At 39.1% G+C, this 22,309-nt stretch overlaps 1 protein-coding gene across 1 annotated transcript in view; it reads right to left on the reverse strand.

Moving 5' to 3' along the window:
- LOC128686064 (cytosolic carboxypeptidase 1-like) overlaps nt 1-22,309 on the reverse strand; it is a 224,920-nt gene that overhangs the window by 173,168 nt on the left and 29,443 nt on the right. The window contains exons 9-11 of the mRNA XM_070080124.1: nt 2,889-3,136; nt 2,523-2,651; nt 2,135-2,313 (exon numbers count right to left, since the gene is read on the reverse strand). Of these exons, the coding sequence (XP_069936225.1) occupies nt 2,135-2,313; nt 2,523-2,651; nt 2,889-3,136 (556 nt within the window). The remainder of the gene's footprint in view (nt 1-2,134; nt 2,314-2,522; nt 2,652-2,888; nt 3,137-22,309) is intronic.

The raw sequence follows: 22,309 nt of genomic DNA on the forward strand, positions 1-22,309 counted from the left end.
TTAAATTATGGGGATTCAAATTCAAAATGGGAACTGACACAGTTACTTTTTGCTGATGATACTGTGCTTATGGGAGATTCTAAAGAAAAATTTCAAAGGTTAGTGGATGAGTTTGAGAATGTGTGTAAAGGTAGAAAGTTGAAAGAGAACATAGAAAAGAGTAAGGTGATGAGGGTATCAAATGATTTAGATAAAGAAAAATTGTGGGGAGGGGGAGTATGGAAGAAGTGAATGTTTTCAGATACTTGGGAGTTGACGTGTCAGCGGATGGGTTTATGAAGGATGAGGTTAATCATAGAATTGATGAGGGAAAAAAGGTGAGTGGTGCGTTGAGGTATATGTGGACTCAAAAAACGTTATCTATGGAGGCAAAGAAGGGAATGTATGAAAGTATAGTAATACCAACACTCTTATATGGATGTGAAGCTTGGGTGGTAAATGCAGCAGCGAGGAGACGGTTGGAGGCAGTGGAGATGTCATGTCTAAGGGCAATGTGTGGTGTAAATATTGTGCAGAAAATTCGGAGTGTGGAAATTAGGAGAAGGTGTGGAGTTAATAAAAGCATTAGTCAGAGGGCAGAAGAGGGGTTGTTGAGGTAGTTTGGTCATTTAGAGAGAATGGATCAAAGTAGAATGACATGGAAAGCATATAAATCTATAGGGGAAGGAAGGAGGGGTAGGGGTCGTCCTCGAAAGGGTTGGAAAGAGGGGGTAAAGGAGGTTTTGTGGGCAAGGGGCTTGGACTTCCAGCAAGTGTGCATGAGCGTGTTAGATAGGAGTGAATGGAGACGAATGATACTTGGGACCTGACGATCTGTTGGAGTGTGAGCAGGGTAATATTTAGTGAAGGGATTCAGGGAAACCGGTTATTTTCATATAGTCGGACTTGAGTCCTGGAAATGGGAAGTACAATGCCTGCACTTTAAAGGAGGGGTTTGGAATATTGGCAGTTTGGAGGGATATGTTGTGTATCTTTATACGTATATGCTTCTAAACTGTTGTATTCTGAGCACCTCTGCAAAAGCAGTGATAATGTGTGAGTGTGGTGAAAGTGTTGAATGATGATGAAAGTATTTTCTTTTCGGGGATTTTCTTTCTTTTTTGGGTCACCCTGCCTCGGTGGGAGACTGCCGACTTGTTGAAAAAAAAAAAAAAAAATCCATACTTTCCCTAGGCTTTCTTAACTTGTTTAACTCACTCCAAAATTTTTTCTTAGATGTGTGTCTGCATTTTCCTGTTCCTTTTCTTCTACCAATTAACTTTTATATGCATGCCCAAGCTACCTTCATTTTTTAAGATCATGTTTCTGAGTGCAAGTAAAGGGTGACAGTACCACTTTTGTCCAGCCACTACATTATGTGGATTTTAAGTTTCAGTTGCTTCACACACACTGATAACAAGTGGCTGTGACTTCCTCCAAATCTCTTGCCTGATCTGATTTCTGGCTTACATACCTTATCTGGGAGATAAATGGTATAAACTATTGACACAATGGAAAAATACACACATGCGCTATAATGTCATCTTTTGACTACATTTTGCCCACACAGTGAGCATTATCAAGTCACTTGATAAAGTGAGAATAAAACCCACTGTGTGGGTGAAAAATAGTCAATAAATGATCATATAACACTACATTTGTGTCTATTTTCCTCTCCCTGTCTTGATAATGATTGAGGACAGACAGGCAAACATTTTCTAAAAAACTTATGTCCAGTTTGTGAGTTAGTTGTAATGTGAGGACAGATGAAAGGAGAGGAGAATACCACTCTGTAAACAAGACAACTTTTCCATTCCTCAAGGAATGTGTGCTCTTTGAGAGAACAAAGAATCATACATATTAATAGATGCTAGAACCACAAAGCCATATTTAACCCTTAAACAGTCCAAACGTATATATACGTTTTTTCAACATCTGAAAGTATGTAAAAAAATGTAAATCTTCTTTTTTGTTTTACATTTGAAAACATGTAAAAAAAACTTTTATCTACTTTTTTTTTTGTTATATTTGAAAATATGTAAAAAAAAGTAGATCTTCTTTTGGAGCACTATGAATTTGAACGTCGATCTGTTTGGACCGTTTAAGGGTTAAATCAAATAAACCATGAAATGGAAAGACACTGTAATGTACTTACTTTCCATGTATGACTCCTTCAGGATTTAACATTGGCACAATTTTAAAGATGAATTTATCAAGCAACAATTGTGCCTCAGGTTCACTTCCCAAGAGAAAGTTTAGTACTCCCTCCATCACCCAAGAGGAATTACTCTCTCCAGGATGCACTCTTGCTGTAAGGAAGATAACCTCTTTGTCCTGAAAGACAATAATGACTATATATAAATAAAGAGATAAAAATTATAATAAATTATTTTATAGTCCAATATTATCTTAAAATTTTTATGATCAAAATTGATCAATATATCTCTTACTCCAGTAGCCTTTGGTTGTGTACATATTAGAGACTCGATGTTCAAGTATGAGACACCTTTCATACTAACAAAGTGACACTGTTATGTTCGTACCTGTACATTATCCATGTTTGTGACGGTGAGAAGAGGTACTGGGTTGCCATTGAGCGTGTAACATAAAACTTGGTTACTAAAGAATGTATTACTACGAAGATGACGTGCTTCTTGTTGACTGTGGTAATCCTGTCAATAAATTGAAAGTACTGTATATGTCAAAAGATATAAGAAGTAATTTACATAAAGTTTGGAAATGTTATTGTATTTCAGAAATATTATGATTATGACAGAGCATTAAACCTGTAGGGGAATCATATAGCATTTGATTTAAGATATATATATGCTCAGTAATTTTCACCATGCTGCAAATCATTTGTGTAAATATCATAACATACAAAGTAATAAATACAAACATCAACTGACCAGAAGTTGAGTATACGTATATGGATAATGATAAGCCATATAGCATACATCATATGCATGATGGAATGTTACGGTAAATGTCGCTGTGTAATAGCACTTGTTTTCAGACCTCTTAAAACGGATGTTATCATGGCTCTTTGGTACACGTGAATAGTGATTCTTGTGGTAGCAAATGTCATAACCCGTGCGAATCCAAAAACCACATCCATTCATAGCATTTTGTACACTGAACATTACTGGTTTCATACCTGTTTGAAAAACAAAATTTTACTTGACTGTGGGAAAAAAAAAAAAAAAAAAAAAAAAAACAAAAAAAAAAAAAAAAAAAAAAAAAAAAAAAAAAAAAAAAAAAATGCCTTAGTATGAAATTATTTACTTTAACTGAGAGGCAACAAACCAGCTAATTTTGGTTGTTCTTGGCAACATACAGGGGACATCCTGCCTCATTGCGACTTATTTTCATTTACTCCTGAAAGTTAGTTTTTTGAATGACAATCCCAGTGTCAAATTCTTAATACTCTCTATAAACTTACAAATGCTAGTTTCTTAATTTAAAGTTAGGTTACATAAGAGTGAATTAAGCTAGGTTACATAAACTTACAAAAATGCACATTTTTGTCAAAAGTAAATTAAATAACCGACGTGATTAGCAACACGATGATGAAGCAGGACCAAGAAAGATTCAGATCTGTTTAGCTATTCCTTGTTGTGTGAGATTGGGTTGCTGACTGGTAGGCTGTCACATAAGCTAAACCTACATTCTAGTGCCACTTGAGAATCTGCTGTATTTTCTCAACTTACACACTGAGGGTGAGATATGATTATTGTTTTCCCAGGCTTTCTTGTTTTTCTTGCCAGAGCTTTGGTGTCTTTCATGTTTATGTTTTTGTGGTAAAGTGATGCTCAATCATTCATACTACTTGTTTACCTGGAGTTTACCTGGAGAGAGTTCCGGGGGTCAACGCCCATGCGGCCCAGTCTGTGACCAGGCCTCATGGTGGATCAGGGCCTGATCAACCAGGCTGTTACTGCTGGCTGCACACAATGCAACGTACAAGCCACAGCCCGGCTGGTCAGGTACAGACTTTAGGTGCTTGACCAATGCCTGCTTGAAGACAGCCAGGGGTCTATTGGTAATCCCCCTTATGTATGCTGGGAGGCAGTTGAACAGTCTTGGGCCCCTGACACTTATTGTGTTGTCTCTTAACGTGCTAGTGACACCCCTGCTTTTCATTGGGTGGATGTTGCATCGTCTGCTGAGTCTTTTGCTTTTGTAGTGAGTGATTTTCATGTGCAAGTTTGGTACTAGCCCCTCCAGGATTTTCCAGGTGTGTATAATCATGTATCTCTCCCACCTGCATTCCAGGGAGTACAGGTTCAGGAACTTTAAGCGCTCCCAGTAATTGAGGTGTTTTATCTCTGTTATGCGTGCTGTGAAGGTTCTCTGTACATTTTCTAGGTCAGCAATTTTACCTGCCTTGAAAGGTGCTGTTAGTGTGCAGCAATATTCCAGCCTAGATAGAACAATCGACCTGAAGAGTGTCATCATGGGCTTGGTATCCTTAGTTTTGAAGGTTCTCATTATCCATCCTGTCATTTTTCTAGCAGATGCGATTGATACAACGTTAAGGTCCTTGAAGGTGAGATCTTCCGACATGATCACTCCCAGGTCTTTGATGTTAGTTTTTCGCTCTATTTTGTGGCCGGAATTTGTTTTATACTCTGATGAAGTTTGATTTCTTCATGTTTACCATATTGGAGTAACTGAAATTTCTCATCGCTGAACTTCGTATTATTTTCTGCAGCCCATTGAAAGATTTGGTGATGTCTGCCTGGAGCCTTGCAGTGTCTGCAATGGAAGTCACTGTCATGCAGATTCGGGTGTCATCTGCAAAGGTAAGACACAGTGCTGTAGCTGACATCCTTGTCTATGTCAGATATGAGTATAGTAGCCAAGTGCATCAAATTCTTCAGAAATGTTTCAGGTGCTCTTACTCATTTTTCATTCATAAAGATTCCACAGGGGTTTACTCTTTAACATTTAAACTCCCAAAGGGTCTAAAATAAATGTACACTCAGTGCCAGCAGTTCTGAATAGAAAATTTTGTCTAGGCATAAAAATCCTCCCTGATTTTAGAAGTGTAATAAATCAAGTCGGCCGTCTCCCACCGAGGCAGGGTGACCCAAAAAGAAAGAAAATCCCCAAAAAGAAAATACTTTCATCATCATTTAACACTTTCACCTCACTCACACATAATCACTGTTTTTGCAGAGGTGCTCAGAACACAACAGTTTAGAAGCATATACGTATAAAGATACACAATATATATAAAGGTTTGAAGTGATATTGGTGACCGATTTATGACACGAGTGCTTGCTGTGTGAAGAAAGTAATTTTAACATTAGTTTTTTTACAATTTTTCTGGTTTTCCTAATTATTTTTTTATGAATCATGTTTTATACCTAGATCTACGGTTAGATATCATATTTCACTGATATTTATTGTACAATCACACTAAACAAATGTAAATGGCATTTACTGGCTCCCACAATGTCCCCTCACACAACACAATTATTTTTTTAACTGTGCACACCTATAGCACAGATCTGTTTTCTCTGATGTAATCCTAACAAGGCGCTAGAATTTAGGCACAACTTTATGTCATAAGCATTTTCCTGGTTGGTGTTTACATTATCAGCAACTTAAGGGTTAATGAAAGAAAGTTTCCAAAGGTGTCAATAGTTATACAGTGGAACCTCTGCTCCACACTCATGCCCATTCCTGTTCATACACATAAAGTTGAGGTCCTCCCCACCCAAAACCCATGTACAGTGGACCCCCGCATAACGATGGCATCGCATAGCGATTTTTCCGCATAACGATTACTTTTATCGCAAAATTTTTGCCCCGCATACCGATTAAAAACCCGCATACCGATTTTCGTCCGAGACGCGTCCAATGTGCCCTCACATGTGCCGGCCGTCCCATTGTTTACCAGCCAGCCTCCGCGGTAACATCCAAGCATACACTCGGAATATTTCGTATTATTACAGTGTTTTCGGTGGTGTTTCTGGAAAATAAGTGACCATGGGCCCCAAGAAAGCTTCTAGTGCCAACCCTGTGGTAAAAAGGGTGAGAATTAGTATGGAAATTAAGAAAGATTTTGAAGGGTTTGGGGCTAACCCTGAGAAGCCTATGCCAGTTGTGGAATCCATTGTGCCTACTTCAAAGATTAAGGAAATGTGTGCAGAGTGGTTTGAACTGCAAACCTTTATAGATGAAAATCACCCTGACACAGCTGTTGCAAGCCGTGCTTGTGACTATTTCAATGACAATGTTATGGCCCATTTTAGGAAAGTCTTGAAGAAACGGGAGGTACAGAGCTCTATGGACAGATTTGTTGTGCGACAGAGGTCCAGTGACTCTGAAGCTGGTCCTAGTGGCATTAAAAGAAGAAGGGAAGTAACCCCAGAAAAGGACTTGCTACCTCAAGTCCTAATGGAAGGGGATTCCCCTTCTAAACAGTAAGAAGATAATGCTCTCCCCTCCTCCCATCCCATCAATCATCACCAGATCTTCAATAAAAGTAAGTGTCATGTAATTGTGCATGCCTTTTTCAGTTTGTGTGTATTAAAATTAACATTTCATGTGGTAAAAAAATTTTTTTTTCATACTTTTGGGCGTCTTGCACGGATTAATTTTATTTCCATTATTTCTTATGGGGAAAATTAATTCGCATAACGATTATTTCGCATAACGATGAGCCCTCTTGCACGGATTAAAATCGTTAACCGGGGGTCCACTGTAGTACATAATTATGTATTAGCTTAAATTAGGAATAAACTCTTTCAGCAAAAACATCAATTCATAAAAAAGTACACATTTCTTTATGTATGGTGAGAAGAATCTTCAACATAAAATGCTACTGAATACTGTACATAGCAGGAAGATATTGATATGAGTTTTGCTTTTCTTGGATTACACAACACTTATGTTTAATTTATCACTGAGTACCTACATGGAGGAAGTATGAGAGCTGCATGAGAAAAAATGGGAGGGGGAGAATAAGAAAAGAGTAGATGAGAAAAACAGGAAGGTAAACAATCATACATAAGGTGCTAGGAGGGTCACTGGTAATGTTGCCTATGGCAATCAGTAGATCACAAGAAACAAGGCTCATGGATTGTTATACAATAGAACCCTTGTATCCAGGGATTCGGTTTTCATGGTTTCAGGTATCAGTGGTTTACTGTGGCTTGAATATAACCCTTAATTTTCTTAATAATGGCCACAAAGTGCAAAAGTAGTGATAATGGCAATTCTTCATAGCCTAAGAGAAGCTGTGAAATGCTTCCCATCAGTGAAAAAATGCTAAATGTCAACTTGATACAAAAAGAAAAAAAAATCGTATGCTGAGGTCATTAAGATGTATGGCAGGAATGAATCTTCCATTTGTGAAATATAATAATGTACAATGTATTTTATTATTATTTAATGTTGATAATGCCTTCTTGTGCATAATTTATCAATTAAACTTTATCATAGGTATGTAGGTCTTGGAACATAACACCCGTGGACACCTGGAGTATACCTGGAGAGGGTTTCAGGGGTCAACACCCCTGCGGCCCGGTCTGTGGCCAGGCCTCATGGTGGATCAGGGTCTGATCAACCAGGCTGTTACTGTTGGCCACAAGCAACCCAACGTATGAACCACAGCCCCGCTGGTCGAGTACTGACTTTAGGTGCCTGTCCATGGCCTTCTTGAAGACAGCCAGGGGTCTATTGGTAATCCCCCTTATGTATGCTGGAAGGCAGTTGAACAGTCTTGGGCTCCTGACACCTATTGCATTGTCTCTTAGTGGCACCCCTGCTTTTCATTGTGGGGATGTTGCATCATCTGCTGAGTCTTTTGCTTTCACAAGGAGTGATTTATGTGTGCAAGTTTGGTACTAATCCCTCTAGGATTTTCCAAGTGTATACAATCATGTATCTCTCTCACCTGCATTCTAGGGAGTACAGGTTGAGAAACTTCAAGCGTTCCCAGTAATTTTGGTGTTTTATCACTTATGTGTGCTGTGAAGGTTCTCTGTACATTTTCTAGGTCAACAATTTCACCTGCCCTGAAAGGTGCTGTTAGTGTGCAGCAATATTCCAGCCTAGATAGAACAGGCAACCTGAAGAGCGTTATCATGGGCTTGGCATCCCTAGTTTTGAACGTTCTCATTATCCATCCTGTAATATTTCTAGCAGATGTGATTGATACACTATTATGGTCTTTGAAGGTGAGATCCTCTGACATGATCACTTCCAGGTCTTTTGCATTAGTTTTTCGCTCTCTTGTGTGGTTGGAATTCGTTTTATAATCCAATGTAGATTTAATTTCCTCACATTTTCCATATCGGAGTACAGGTCTCCCTCAACATTCATGTTTTCAACACATTCGCAAATTCCCAACCGCCAAATTCCCAGCCACCAAATCACATTTAAGTTTCCTGCCACCTGCGAGTCCCTACTACCCTCCCTCCGACCCCTGCAATTGGCAGCCAGCCCTCCCACCACTCAGTGTGGCGAGTGTTTTGTTTGTTCATTATTTGCTATTAAACTACAGTATAAATAATATAAACCCATTTATGACTGCATATTGGAATGGCTATTCGGACAGGTATTAGACAGTGACAGTGTTTACTCTTGAACACAGCAAAGAATCAAACATTTCTGCTACAGCTAATAATAACAATAGTAGTAGTAGTAATCATAATAATAATAATAATAATAATAATAATAATAATAATAAATACGATATAATTGAAGAAGGAAATTGCACAAAAATACGAGGGAGTGGTTGACACATCGTCAGTACATGTATGGCTTTGTTTATGCTGGAGTGAGCATTAGTCTCCGTGCTCTTCCAAACATTTCACAATAATTCATTGTGTTTGGTGCTTGTAGATTGAGTGTGACTGGAGTGGTAGAGGCAGTGGATGAGGCAGCAATTGAGGCAGTGGTTGAGGCAGCGATTGAGGCAGCGATTGAGGCAGCGGTTGAGGCAGCTGTTGAGGCAGCAATTGAGGTAGTGGTTGAGGCAGCGATTGAGGCTGTGGAGAAATTTTCTCCAGGAGGGGAGTATCAGCCCCCTTCAGCCCCCTTCAACCCTGAGGGGCCCAGCCCTCTCAGAAGGGGCAAGCATCTTGTTTACTGCTACAGCGAGTAATTGATAGCAGATGCAGTATGAGTATGGGACGTGGTCGCTTCGACCGACGCTCCTTGCAGTGTTGCAAAGCGTAGTTTAATAAGAGACAGTACATCTCTTACTTTAGCAGGACAATTAAGGTAAATCCTGCTCCCACTTTATTACCATAGTAAAGATAGTGGACATTGTTGTCTATGCTTAAGACAGCAAGATTTAAACATTCTGTTTTGCTTCATCGAGGAAGTGGCAAGGAAGCAAAAGTACTAGGTCAGCTTTTCCTTTGTGCTAGGGGCAGTAACGGCGTGGGGTGCTGTGGCATCTTCAGATTACTTTTGACTCTACTGAGAGTGACACTGACGCCAGGATAACCAGCAAAGAACACTGATCTGTGCGTTAGTGTGAACAAAGTGTCTCATAAAACACAATAAACACTTAAGAGAAGTGTGATCAGCTTCTTTAGTGATAAGATTGTGAACAATAAAGACAAATCTTGTGGAACATAGTGTACCAGTGTGCTTATTCCTTGACTATGGAAGACGTGGACATCCAAGGACACTTCAGCTTCTATCAAGTCACCGATACCTGTCGAAGGTGTGAAGAACACCATAGATCACGCTACAAGAGCAAGGAAGGTTACGAATTTCTTGTAGTACGGGGGACTGCGCAGTTCTTGAGTCGCAAGGAGTTTGTAATCAACCTATAGTCAGCAGTAAGGGGCGGACTTTTGAGTCCACACAAGTAAGTTTGTCAGCCATCAGTGAATGAAATATGCTGACATAACACCCCCTAGGGGTAATTTATAATCTTACAAATTATAACTCATTTACAGCCCGTTGAGAGATGACTTCGGCAGCTTCTCAAGACCTCGTCTGCAGGGGCGGCTGTGCAGGCGATGAGCTGTCTTTCTAAGTTAAGTACAAACTCTTTAAACTTAACTGGTAATCCCATTTCTCAACATATTGGTCGTGCTCGAACCGGATAAAGGCCACACTGTGGTCCAGATATGTTGTACTACAGTGTACAAATAACCTACAAGCCAAGGTCCTTCGAAAAAAGCTGTAAAACTAGTGTTTTACAATATAAACCAGTATAAATGAGTCCCTCCAGACTCAATCACAGAGAATGGGCAGCCAAAAGAAAACGGGCGCTCACCCAGCGTTCACCCAAAGAAAATGGGAGCTGGGTGACTCACCCAACAAGAAAACGGGGGATGGCACCCGGCATCCACTGCTCCAAACTCGAAGAAGCGCTGACTAAGACAACAGCAACCCAACTGATGTTCAGTTTGTCTGAATGTATATACACATAGTGTTTATAATGTTTATAGACAGAAATTAAGAGACAAGATTGTGTTAAAGTTTGTTTCTTATAGATATACCTGTTATATTAAAGGAACTTATATATAAAGTGTAAGCTTTCAAATACATATTAACAGTGACACTTATATATGCGTAAGAAATATTCACATGTGATTTACAGTTATACAGTGACATTTATAGTGTATTGTGAATGAAGTGTATAACGTTATTTACGATTAATCATCGTGGTCAGGCTGACACAGCAAACTCAAGCCATAAACACCAGCCACATGTACTGTGTACCCTTCATGGTCATTGACCCTGAGGTTAAGCTTAGTAGGTCAGTAGTGTCTGACTCGATTATTGCTGACTTAAGCATAACAAAAACTCAGCTGTTTATAGCAGTACAGTGTTTTTAAACACTCTAAGTGTGGTGCTAGAATTTTCAGTATACCATTAAAATGGCTTGTTTGAAAACTCAGTTTCAGTCTTTACAGACTAAGATTACACAATTAGAAAATCTAATTTCAGTCTGTATAGGATTAACTCAAGATACAAACATAGATTTTGATAATCTTAAGGTCAAATTTGAATTACTTGCACAACGTCTGAAAATAATTAATTCAGACTATACACATTATGAAAATAAATTTCTTGAATCAAACCCATCTGAGGATGAAATTAAAAATGTTTTGGATACTTTTAGTAATCAACAATTAAGGTGGACAGGAGTACAGGCTATCTGCCGTAAAACTCTGTCACAGAGACTTACTGTAACTAGTGGTCAAACACCTGTTACACCTGTAACAACAAGTGTCCCATTACCAAGCTTACCTACATTGTCATTACCTATTTTCCAAGGTCATAATTATAAGAATTCATTAGTGGTTTTCAATCCATAGTAAATTCACGAACTGACATAGATGAGATTGCTCAGTTCAATTACCTTAAATGTCTTGTGAAGGGAGAACCCTATGAACTGATTAAGTCATTTCCGGTGGTTAAAGGTAATTATCAAATAGCCTTACATGTCTTAGCAGACAATTACTTCGATGCTGACAAGGCTAGAGTTAGACATGCAGTCTTAATATCAAGCTTGAAGCCACCCAAACATTGTTTTTCAGACTTACAGGCATTTAGAATCACATTAGACAATAGTCTCAGATCTCTAGGTGCTAAATATGACCTAAGACAATGTGATTGGTTTATCAGTGGTATTGTACAAGATAAGTTGTCACAACAAACTATTGAACGATTAAATATTATGTTCAATAAACGCTATTTCACTTGTGAAGAAATTAGCAATGGTTTACAAACAAAAGTTTCATGCATGCAAGCAATGAGACAAGATGAAGAATCCACAAATTCAGTGGATAACAAACCTTCAACTCAGTATAAAAAGAGTATACCTACTCCCACTAAACCACAGAATGGGAAATCCCATATAGGCATTTATCAAGCTGTGAATACAACAGACAGTAAACAGACTGTCATACATAAACGTACTCCAAAATGTGTACTTTGTGATGGAACACATTGGGCACAGTATTGTAGTCAATACACATCAATGGAGGCACGTAAACAACGTGTTCATCAGCTGAAAAGGTGCATCAAGTGTTTAAGCGAACACAAGGGAGGAAAATGCTCACTGAAGAAGTGTTTTAAATGCAAGGGTATGCATCATACAGCATTATGCCCGAATACTTTTGCTGAACAGCAGCAGACTTCCACAGAATCAGGAAGTCAACAAGCAACAGCATTAAATGTGAGAGATAAGTTTAAAGCAACTGCTCTCCCGATAGCTCGAGTTGAGTTATCTAATAAATTACACAAAACCAATGTGCTAACATTATTTGATCAAGGCTCACAAAGGTCCTTCATAAGAAGAACAGTGTTGCACAAAATGAATAAACAACCCTATGCCAAAATACAGTTAGATATAGCTGGTTTTTTCCACAATTCTGGTAAACAGACATATGACCTAGCCAGAATCACTGTTGGTCTAGGAAACAGGAAAAAGACAGTAGAAACTGTGGTAGTAGATGATTTGCCTAAGTCTGTGCAGATCCAGGGATTAAAAGAAACAGTTGCAGCACTGAAAGCAACTAAGGTCAAGTTAGCCTGTCCTGACATACAGACGGACACTATTAGTCCAATTGATTTAATCATTGGAAGTGATTATTATCACTGTTTTGTGCAAAATATAGTAAGTAAACATGATGTTCACTTGCTGAAAACAGCAGGAGGCCACATGATATGTGGTCCCATTCCCTCTCGAAGTGGGAAAGAAGCTGATATTGATTCAGTGGAAAATGTACTAGTTACGAGAATAACCGCTGATCATGTACCACAGCAAAAATTATCATTACTGGAAGAAATGAATGAACCAGTTGATAAGTTGTGGGATTTAGATGCAATAGGTATTGATGTAAATAAACCAAGCCCACAAGAGTCTCAGACTTATAGCCAATATTTGGACACTGTCAAGTATAAAGATGGACAGTATTGGGTTAGGTTACCATGGAAATTAAATCCACCACATCTGCCTAGCAATTATCGCATGGCTTTCGGACAAATGAAAGCACAAATACATGAGCTCAGGAAGAATCCAGAGCTACTGACTGTCTATGATAATATCATACAAGAACAGTTGGACAATAAATTCATTGAGGAAATAGTCGAAGATAAGTTGAAGACAGAAGCTCATTATCTTCCGCACCATGGAGTCAGAAAAGATTCTGAAACCACTCCACTATGTGTTGTATATAATTGCAGCGCACGTGCAAATAAAGATGTAGCAAGTCTTAATGATTGTCTGATGACCGGACCCTCACTAACTGAGAAGCTTGGAGACGTGCTTATGAAATTTCGCACAAACCCATATGCCTACACGGCTGATATTTCCAAAGCTTTCTTAAGAGTAGTACTACAAGAAATAGATAGAGATTATACTCGATTCTTGTGGCCTGAAAATCCACATGATCCTCAAAGTCCTGTGAAAACTTATCATTTCAAATCAGTATTATTTGGTGCAATATCCTCTCCATTCTTACTAGAAGCTACTCTAAATACACATTTGAAGAAATCTGAAAGTCCCTTCAAAGAAATCTTAAAGAAAAGTTTCTATGTGGACAATCTTCAAGGCACTGTAAATAAAGAGGATGATTTGAAATCCTTATACAGAGAAGCTAACAAGGAGATGAAAGAAGCAAATATGCCTCTAAGGATGTGGAATACAAATTCAAAGCAATTAAGGGAACTTATCAAAGAAGATTTCCCTGAAGCTGAAATTCCTGATTGCAACAATATGCTGGGACTTAATTGGAATACACAGGAAGACACTTTGAGTCTCAAAAAGATAAACAATAAATCATGCAGTACACTCACTAAACGTAGTTTACTGTCAGAGGTATCACAATGTTTTGATCCTCTAGGACTCGTCTCACCAATTACCATAAAGGGTAAAATGCTTATGCAAGATGCATGAAAGCTCAAAATTGGATGGGATGAGAACTTGCCTCTAGAAATGAGTCAAGCATGGGATGAAATATCCAGGGAGTTTAAGCAACTTCATCAAATTAAATTTCCCAGACAAATAGGTCAAGAGGGAAACAAGTACACATTACATGTGTTCTGTGATGCGTCAACCAGAGGTTATGGCGCTGTAGCTTACATGAGTAATGCTGAAGGAAGTACACTAATTACTTCAAAGGCCAGGGTCGCACCCTTGAAGGTCAGAACAGTACCACAATTGGAACTGACAGCACTCTATGTAGGCACAAAACTAGCTGTCTATCTCAACAAAGTACTTGATCATCTCACTATTGAAAAAACCGTGATCTGGAGTGATAATGAAGCAGTTCTCCAGTGGTTAAGAAATAATAAGAATAAGTTGGTCTATGTACAGAACAGAGTAGCAGAAATAAAAGAGATGCAGAGAGATTATCTCTTTCTCCACGTCTCTACCCAAGAGAATCCAGCTGACATGTTGTCACGTGGTGTCCGACTCAAGAAATTTGTGGATAATAAATTATGGCTCCACGGACCGAACTGGCTCTCTAATGAAAATAACTGGCCTCAGCAAAAAGCTCACATTATGCCAGAAGAAACAGTCTGCTTGAACACAGCAGAAATAAGTTGTGTAAATACTGCAGACACAACAGAAAGAGTCATTGATGGATCTAAATTCTCATCTTTGGGTAAACTCTTAAGAGTTACAGCTCTTGTCTTTGAATTCATTAAAGGAATAAAACCTAATTATGAATGTCTTGAACCCATTAAATACTGGGTGAAACTAATGCAGAAAGATGTTTTCTCAACAGAATATAAATTTCTAGAAGCACAAGAGAAATCCCCAAAGAAACCCGTCATGATTAATTCTTTAGGACTTTATCTCGACTCAGAAAAGATTATAAGATGTCGAGGAAGAATTCATAATTCTTCACTACCTAAAGAAGCCATACATCCAATATTGAGCCCCAAGAATCATTGGCTAACAAAACTGATTGTGCAAAATGCCCACAGTAACGTGTTACATGGTGGGGTAGCTGACACACTTTGTCATATACGACACTCCTACTGGATACCTCAAGGTCGACAAAGTGTGAAAAAACAAATAAAGGACTGTATTACTTGTTGTCACTACGATATGCGAGTATGTCAGTATCCAGGTCCACCTCCATATCCCTCTGAAAGAGTTTGTCATATCACTCCATTTGAGGTGACAGGTGTAGATTACACTGGACCAATAATTTTAACCAAAACAGTTGACAAAGTTCCCATCAAGGTGTACATCTGTTTGTTCACTTGTGCTACAACTAGAGCATTACATCTAGAAGTAGCCACTGACATGTCGGCTGAAACCTTTATCAAATTATTCAGAAAGTTTGCAGCCAGAAGGGCATGTCCCAGACTGATGATTTCAGATAATGCAACGAACTTTGTTGCTGGTGCTGCTTATATAAGCAAGATCTTTGATCAACCAGAAGTACAACAGATGCTGAATCAACGCAGTTGTCGTTGGAGATACATTCCTCCTAAATCTCCATGGCACGGCGGATTTTATGAAAGAATGATCGACATTGTAAAACGTTCTTTAAGGAAGACTCTTCATCGTCAAAGAATCGACTTAGAAGAATTCCGTACAGTTGTAACTGAAATAGAAAATAGAGTCAACAACAGACCTCTAACTTATGTTACCGATGATCTGGACAATTTAGAAGTGTTAAGTCCATCTCATTTACTCCATGGCAGAAGGCTCGAACCTGTTCCTCCCATGAATGATAAAGAAATCATAGAGGATCCTTCTTATTTCGAACCTGAACAACTCAGACATAAATTCAAACACCTTAATAAAGTGATTGAACGTTGGGAGAAAATTTGGCGAGAAGACTATCTCACCTCATTGAGAGAACACTTCTATGGAGCTAGTGTTCCTGAAAATCATAAGTCCTTAAGACCTGGTGACATAGTGATTATCGACAATGATGGTCCAAGGTCCCAATGGCCACTTGGAAAAATTGTGACCATATATCCTGATGCAAATGAAATCATCAGGACAGTTGATGTTTTAAGCAAAGGTGTAGTGAATAAGCGGACAATAAATAAGCTAGTGCCGTTAGAATTACACAGTGTTGAAAACAAAATTAGTGATTCTCCAGAAACCGCACAGACTAAAGCTGTTCAGAAAAGACAAGCAGCAGTGGTGGCGAGTGAGAAAATTAAATTAATGTTAAGTGATGAATAGTTCACCTGCAGCGAACCTCTGCTGCCCCCCAGTGTGGAGAAATTTTCTCCAGGAGGGAAGTATCAGCCCCCTTCAGCCCCTTCAGCCCTGAGGGGCCCAGCCCTCTCAGAAGGGGCAAGCATCTTGTTTACTGCTACAGCAAGTAATTGATAGCAGATGCAGTATGAGTATGGGACGTGGTCGCTTCGACCGACGCTCCTTGCAGTGTTGCAAAGCGTAGTTTAATAAGAGACAGTACATCTCTTACTTTAGCAGGACAATTAAGGTAAATCCTGCTCCCACTTTATTACCATAGTAAAGATAGTGGACATTGTTGTCTATGCTTAAGACAGCAAGATTTAAACATTCTGTTTTGCTTCATCGAGGAAGTGGCAAGGAAGCAAAAGTACTAGGTCAGCTTTTCCTTTGTGCTAGGGGCAGTAACGGCGTGGGGTGCTGTGGTGTCTTCAGATTACTTTTGACTCTACTGAGAGTGACACTGACGCCAGGATAACCAGCAAAGAACACTGATCTGTGAGTTAGTGTGAACAAAGTGTCTCATAAAACACAATAAACACTTAAGAGAAGTGTGATCAGCTTCTTTAGTGATAAGATTGTGAACAATAAAGACAAATCTTGTGGAACATAGTGTACCAGTGTGCTTATTCCTAGACTATGGAAGACGTGGACATCCAAGGACACTTCAGCTTCTATCAAGTCACCGATACCTGTCGAAGGTGTGAAGAACACCATAGCTCACGCTACAAGAGCAAGGTAGGTTACGAATTTCTTGTAGTACGGGGGACTGCGCAGTTCTTGAGTCGCAAGGAGTTTGTAATCAACCTATAGTCGGCAGTAAGGGGCGGACTTTTGAGTCCACACAAGTAAATTTGTCAGCCATCAGTGAATGAAATATGCTGACATAACACCCCCTAGGGGTAAATTATAATCTTACAAATTATAACTCATTTACAGCCCGTTGAGAGACGACTTCGACAGCTTCTCAAGACCTCGTCTGCAGGGGCGGCTGTGCAGGCGATGAGCTGTCTTTCTAAGTTAAGTACAAACTCTTTAAACTTAACTGGTAATCCCATTTCTCAACAGAGGCAGCGATTGAGGCAGCTGTTGAGGCAGCAGTTGAGGCAGCGATTGAGGCAGCAATTGAGGCAGTGGTTGAGGCAGCGATTGAGGCAGCGATTGAGGCAGTGGTTGAGGCAGCAGTTGAGGCAGCGATTGAGGCAGTGGTTGAGGCAGCAGTTGAGGCAGCGATTGAGGCAGCGGTTGAGGCAATGGTTGAGGCAGCTGTTGAGGCAGCTGTTGAGGCAGTGGTTGAGGCAGCTGTTGAGGCAGCGGTTGAGGCAGCGATTGAGGCAGTGGGTGAGGCAGCAGTTGAGGCAGCGATTGAGGCAGTGGTTGAGGCAGCGATTGAGGCAGCAGTTGAGGCAATGGTATTTAATAACATACATGTTAATAATAATAATACATGTTATTAATAATAACATGTACTACTATTATTTATAACATATATGTTATTAAATCCTAGGTAGTAGGTTGGTAGACAGCAACCGCCCAGGGAGGTACTACTGTCCTGCCAAGTGAGTGTAAAACGAAAGCCTGTAATTGTTTTACATGATGGTAGGATTGCTGGTGTCCTTTTTTCTGTCTCATGAACATGCAAGATTTCAGGTACATCTTGCTACTTCTACTTACACTTAGGTCACACTACACATACATGTACAAGCATATACAGTGGACCCCCGGTTAACGAACTTTTTCATTCCAGTAGTATGTTCAGGTGCCAGTACTGACCGAATTTTTTCCCATAAGGAATATTGTGAAGTAGATTAGTCCATTTCAGACCCCCAAACATACACGTACAAACGCACTTACATAAATACACTTACATAATTGGTCGCATTTGGAGGTGATCGTTAAGCGGGGGTCCACTGTATATACATACCCCTCTGGGTTTTCTTCCATTTTCTTTCTAATTCTTGTTCTTGTTTATTTCCTCTTATCTCCATGGGGAAGTGGAACAGAATTCTTCCTCCGTAAGCCATGCGTGTTGTAAGAGGCGACTAAAATGCCGGGAGCAAGGGGCTAGTAACCCCTTCTCCCGTATAAATTACTAAATTTGAAAGTAGAAACTTTCGTTTTTCCTTTTGGGCCACCCCACCTCGGAGGGATACGGCCGGTGTGTTGAAAGAAAGAAAGATGTTATTAAATACCACTGCCTCAACCGCTGAATTATTGTGAAATGTTTGGAAGAGCACGGAGACTAATGCTCACTCCAGCATAAACAAAGTCACACTGACGATGTGTCAACCACTCCCTCATATTTTTGTACAATTTCCTTCTTCAATTATATCGTATTTATTATTATTATTATTTTTTTTTTTTATTATCACACTGGCCGATTCCCACCAAGGCAGGGTGGCCCGAAAAAGAAAAATTTTCACCATCATTCACTCCATCACTGTCTTGCCAGAAGGGTGCTTTACACTACAGTTTTTAAACTGCAACATTAACACCCCTCCTTCAGAGTGCAGGCACTGTACTTCCCATCTCCAGGACTCAAGTCCGGCCTGCCGGTTTCCCTGAACCCCTTCATAAATGTTACTTTGCTCATACTCCAACAGCACGTCAAGTATTAAAAACCATTTGTCTCCATTCACTCCTATCAAATAATTATTATTATTATTATTATTACTATTGTTATTACAAATCAGATCTTACTCCAAAACCAATATTATTTCATAGTGACAATCTGTCCATTTAACTTTGTTTACCATTACTTAATTTAGTCCCTTATATTCTTCTTTCTTTCAACACACCGGCCGTATCCCACCGAGGCGGGGTGGCCCAAAAGGAAAAACGAAAGTTTCTCCTTTTACATTTAGTAATATATACAGGAGAAGAGGTTACTAGCCCCTTGCTCCCGGCATTTTAGTTGCCTCTTACAACACGCATGGCTTACGGAGGAAGAATTCTGTTCCACTTCCCCATGGAGAGTCCCTTATATATTTTCTCCATTATTTTTAGCTTTATATAACTACCCTAGCTCATATATCCACAATTGTTAAAATAATCAAGGTGTTATTCTCAGGTGCTAAATTGTAATAAGTTCACTATTTTGTCATTATATTCCTAAACTCATTATATTGTTTTCCCTAACTCTAACTTAAGAGAATTACCTTAAAAGTACTACCTACTATCATATTCCCAAGCTCCATTATTTGATCATCACTTTATTTGTTCACCACAAATTATTTTAGTCCCTTTTATATTGTCTCCTTTATTTTAGATTTAAAAAAACTACCTTAGCTCATTTTTTTATTACATTTGTTAAACAACTCAGGCGCTATTTTTTAGCTTTAGAATATTTACTTTGTTTTATACTTAAATCTAACTATAGATACACTACAAATCTTATGATTACAAGCATTGATCCTGATACCAACCTCTTATTTAATGACTTAAATGAATCAAACAGTTACTGTAATTACTACACAGCAGAACAATCAAAGGCACTCCTCAGAGCCAACAACAACATAACTGTCTTTAACTACAATATCAGATCCTTAAGCAAGCATTACGATGACCTCATAGCATTACTAAATTCCTTGCATGCCAATATGTCCATCATTACACTAACTGAAACCTGATACTACTGATGTCTATGCCATTCCTGGTTACACAGCCATACACAACTGTAGGCCAGACCAACAAAGGGGTGGCACAGCTATATACTACTCAGACCAACTAGAATGTATCACTAATACTTGCACAAGGGATAAACATGGGGAATATATAATAGCTAAATTCAAATCAAAGTACCTACAAAAACCTCTCACACTGATAAACATCTACAGAGTTCCTCAGTCAAACATTAGCCAATTTAGTCAAAACCTAGGAAGTATGATAACTGATGCACGCATGAACAAAGATCATTTACTATTCTCAGGTGACTTTAATATAAATCTCCTGCAAGACCAGGACCCACACGTTACTGAATTCACAAACACAATGAGTAACTGCATGTTGCTACCAACAGTAACAAAACCTACAAGAGTTACAGAGACTAGTGTTTCCCTACTTGACCACATCTGGACCAACACCATATCCCCTTTAAAATCAGGCATAATCACAGATAATACCACAGACCACTACCCTACTTTCCTCATAACAACTCTTGGTAAATTACCCCAAGACACTACTGAAGTCACCTTCAGACTTCACAATGAGGCAGCCATTAATAACTTCACAACAGCAGTAACAAACACTGACTGGCACACTGAGCTAGAAATCTATACAGACATTGGCGAATATATTAATAATTTTATAAAAAAGACCCAATACCTCTATAACAAGCACTGCCCTAAAAAAACTGAACAGATGACAGCTAAGAGACTGAACAGTCCCTGGCTAACACCCAGCATCCTCAAATCTATAAATACAAAACACCTCTATGAAAAACAGTACAGAATGGGCCACATAACCAGAGACCAAACAAAATGTTACCCGTCAATCCTAACCAGCCTGATAGGAAGGGCAAAAAAATTGTATTATGAGAACAGATTATCCAACTTACGAGGTGACATAAAAAAGACCTGGAAAACCCTATCAGAAATTCTAGGAACAAAAAAGATAGCACGAAATAGTGAAATTAAATTAGCAAAAGCAGATGAACCCCAACTCCCACCAACAGAAACAGCAGACTCAATGACTTCTTCTCCACTATAGGAAAAAATCTTGCCAATAAAATCCCAAGCACAGATACCCCACCAAATGACTACCTCACTGGCAACTACCTGAACACACTGCTCCTAGCTCCGACTAACCCATATGAAATCTCCCTTATTATCAACACACTAAAAAACAAGACAGGAGATTTAAATACCTTACCACCCTTTATATACAAAAAAGTGTCACAAGTGCTATCACCAATCACTGCAACACTCTTTAACAAATCCATTGAATCCTCCACCTTCCCTACAGTTCTCAAAATAGCAAGGGTCACCCCAATCCATAAAGGAGGAGACAAAACCGAGTTGAATAACTATAGGCCAATATCCAACTTACACCCTCTCTCAAAAATCTTCGAAAAATTAATTCATAAACGAATCTACTCCTATCTCATCTCCCAAAACATACTCAACCTCTGCCAATTTGGGTTCAGGCCTAATAAAAATACCAATGATGCTATTATACACATGCTAAAACATATATACACTGCAATAGAGAAAAAAGAAGTCCCACTGGGGATCTTCATTGACTTACGAAAAGCTTTTGATACAGTTGACCGTGACTTGCTCCACATAAAATTGTCACACTATGGTATAAGAGGGCACTCCCTCAACTACCTCAAGTCATACCTCAGCAACAGAAGCCAATATGTGTACACAAATGGGGCAAACTCTTCCACATAACCAATTACAGTTGGTGTCCCACAGGGAAGCATCCTTGGCCCTCTTCTCTTTCTCCTATACATAAATGACCTACCTAATGCTTCGCAATTACTCAAACCCACACATTTTGCAGATGACATTACATACGTCTTCTCTCACCCGAGCCCAGTCATGCTAGCCAATACTGTAAATACCGAATTACAGAAAATATCAACCTGGATGAGGACTAACAAACTTACACTAAACATTGACAAAACCTACTTCATTCAGTTTGGAAACAGAGCTACAGATGTCCCTCTTAACATAATGATAAACAGATCACCTATCACAAAGCTAACAGAGGGAAAATTCTTAGGAATCCACCTTGATAATAGACTCAAATTTCATACACATATACAACAAATTTCTAAGAAAATTTCCAAGACCGTAGGCATACTATCGAAGATACGTTACTATGTTCCACAGTCAGCACTCCTGACCCTATATTACTCTCTTATTTACCCCTATCTCACCTATGGAATTTGTGCATGGGGCTCAACAATAATTAACCATCTCAGACCACTAATTACCCAACAAAAGGCTGCAGTCAGAATGATAACAAATTCCCACTACAGGCAGCACACTCCACCAATATTCAAAACACTTAACCTACTCACCATACAAAACATCCATACTTATTACTGCACCTATTACATACATAGAACACTTAACTCTGATATTAACCCTCCCCTCAAACATCTTGCCAACCTCAACAGAACACATGACCATAACACAAGACACAGATCACTCTTTGATGTTC

Source organism: Cherax quadricarinatus, unplaced genomic scaffold (assembly GCF_038502225.1).
Source record: "Cherax quadricarinatus isolate ZL_2023a unplaced genomic scaffold, ASM3850222v1 Contig157, whole genome shotgun sequence".
Lineage (NCBI taxonomy): Eukaryota > Metazoa > Arthropoda > Malacostraca > Decapoda > Parastacidae > Cherax > Cherax quadricarinatus.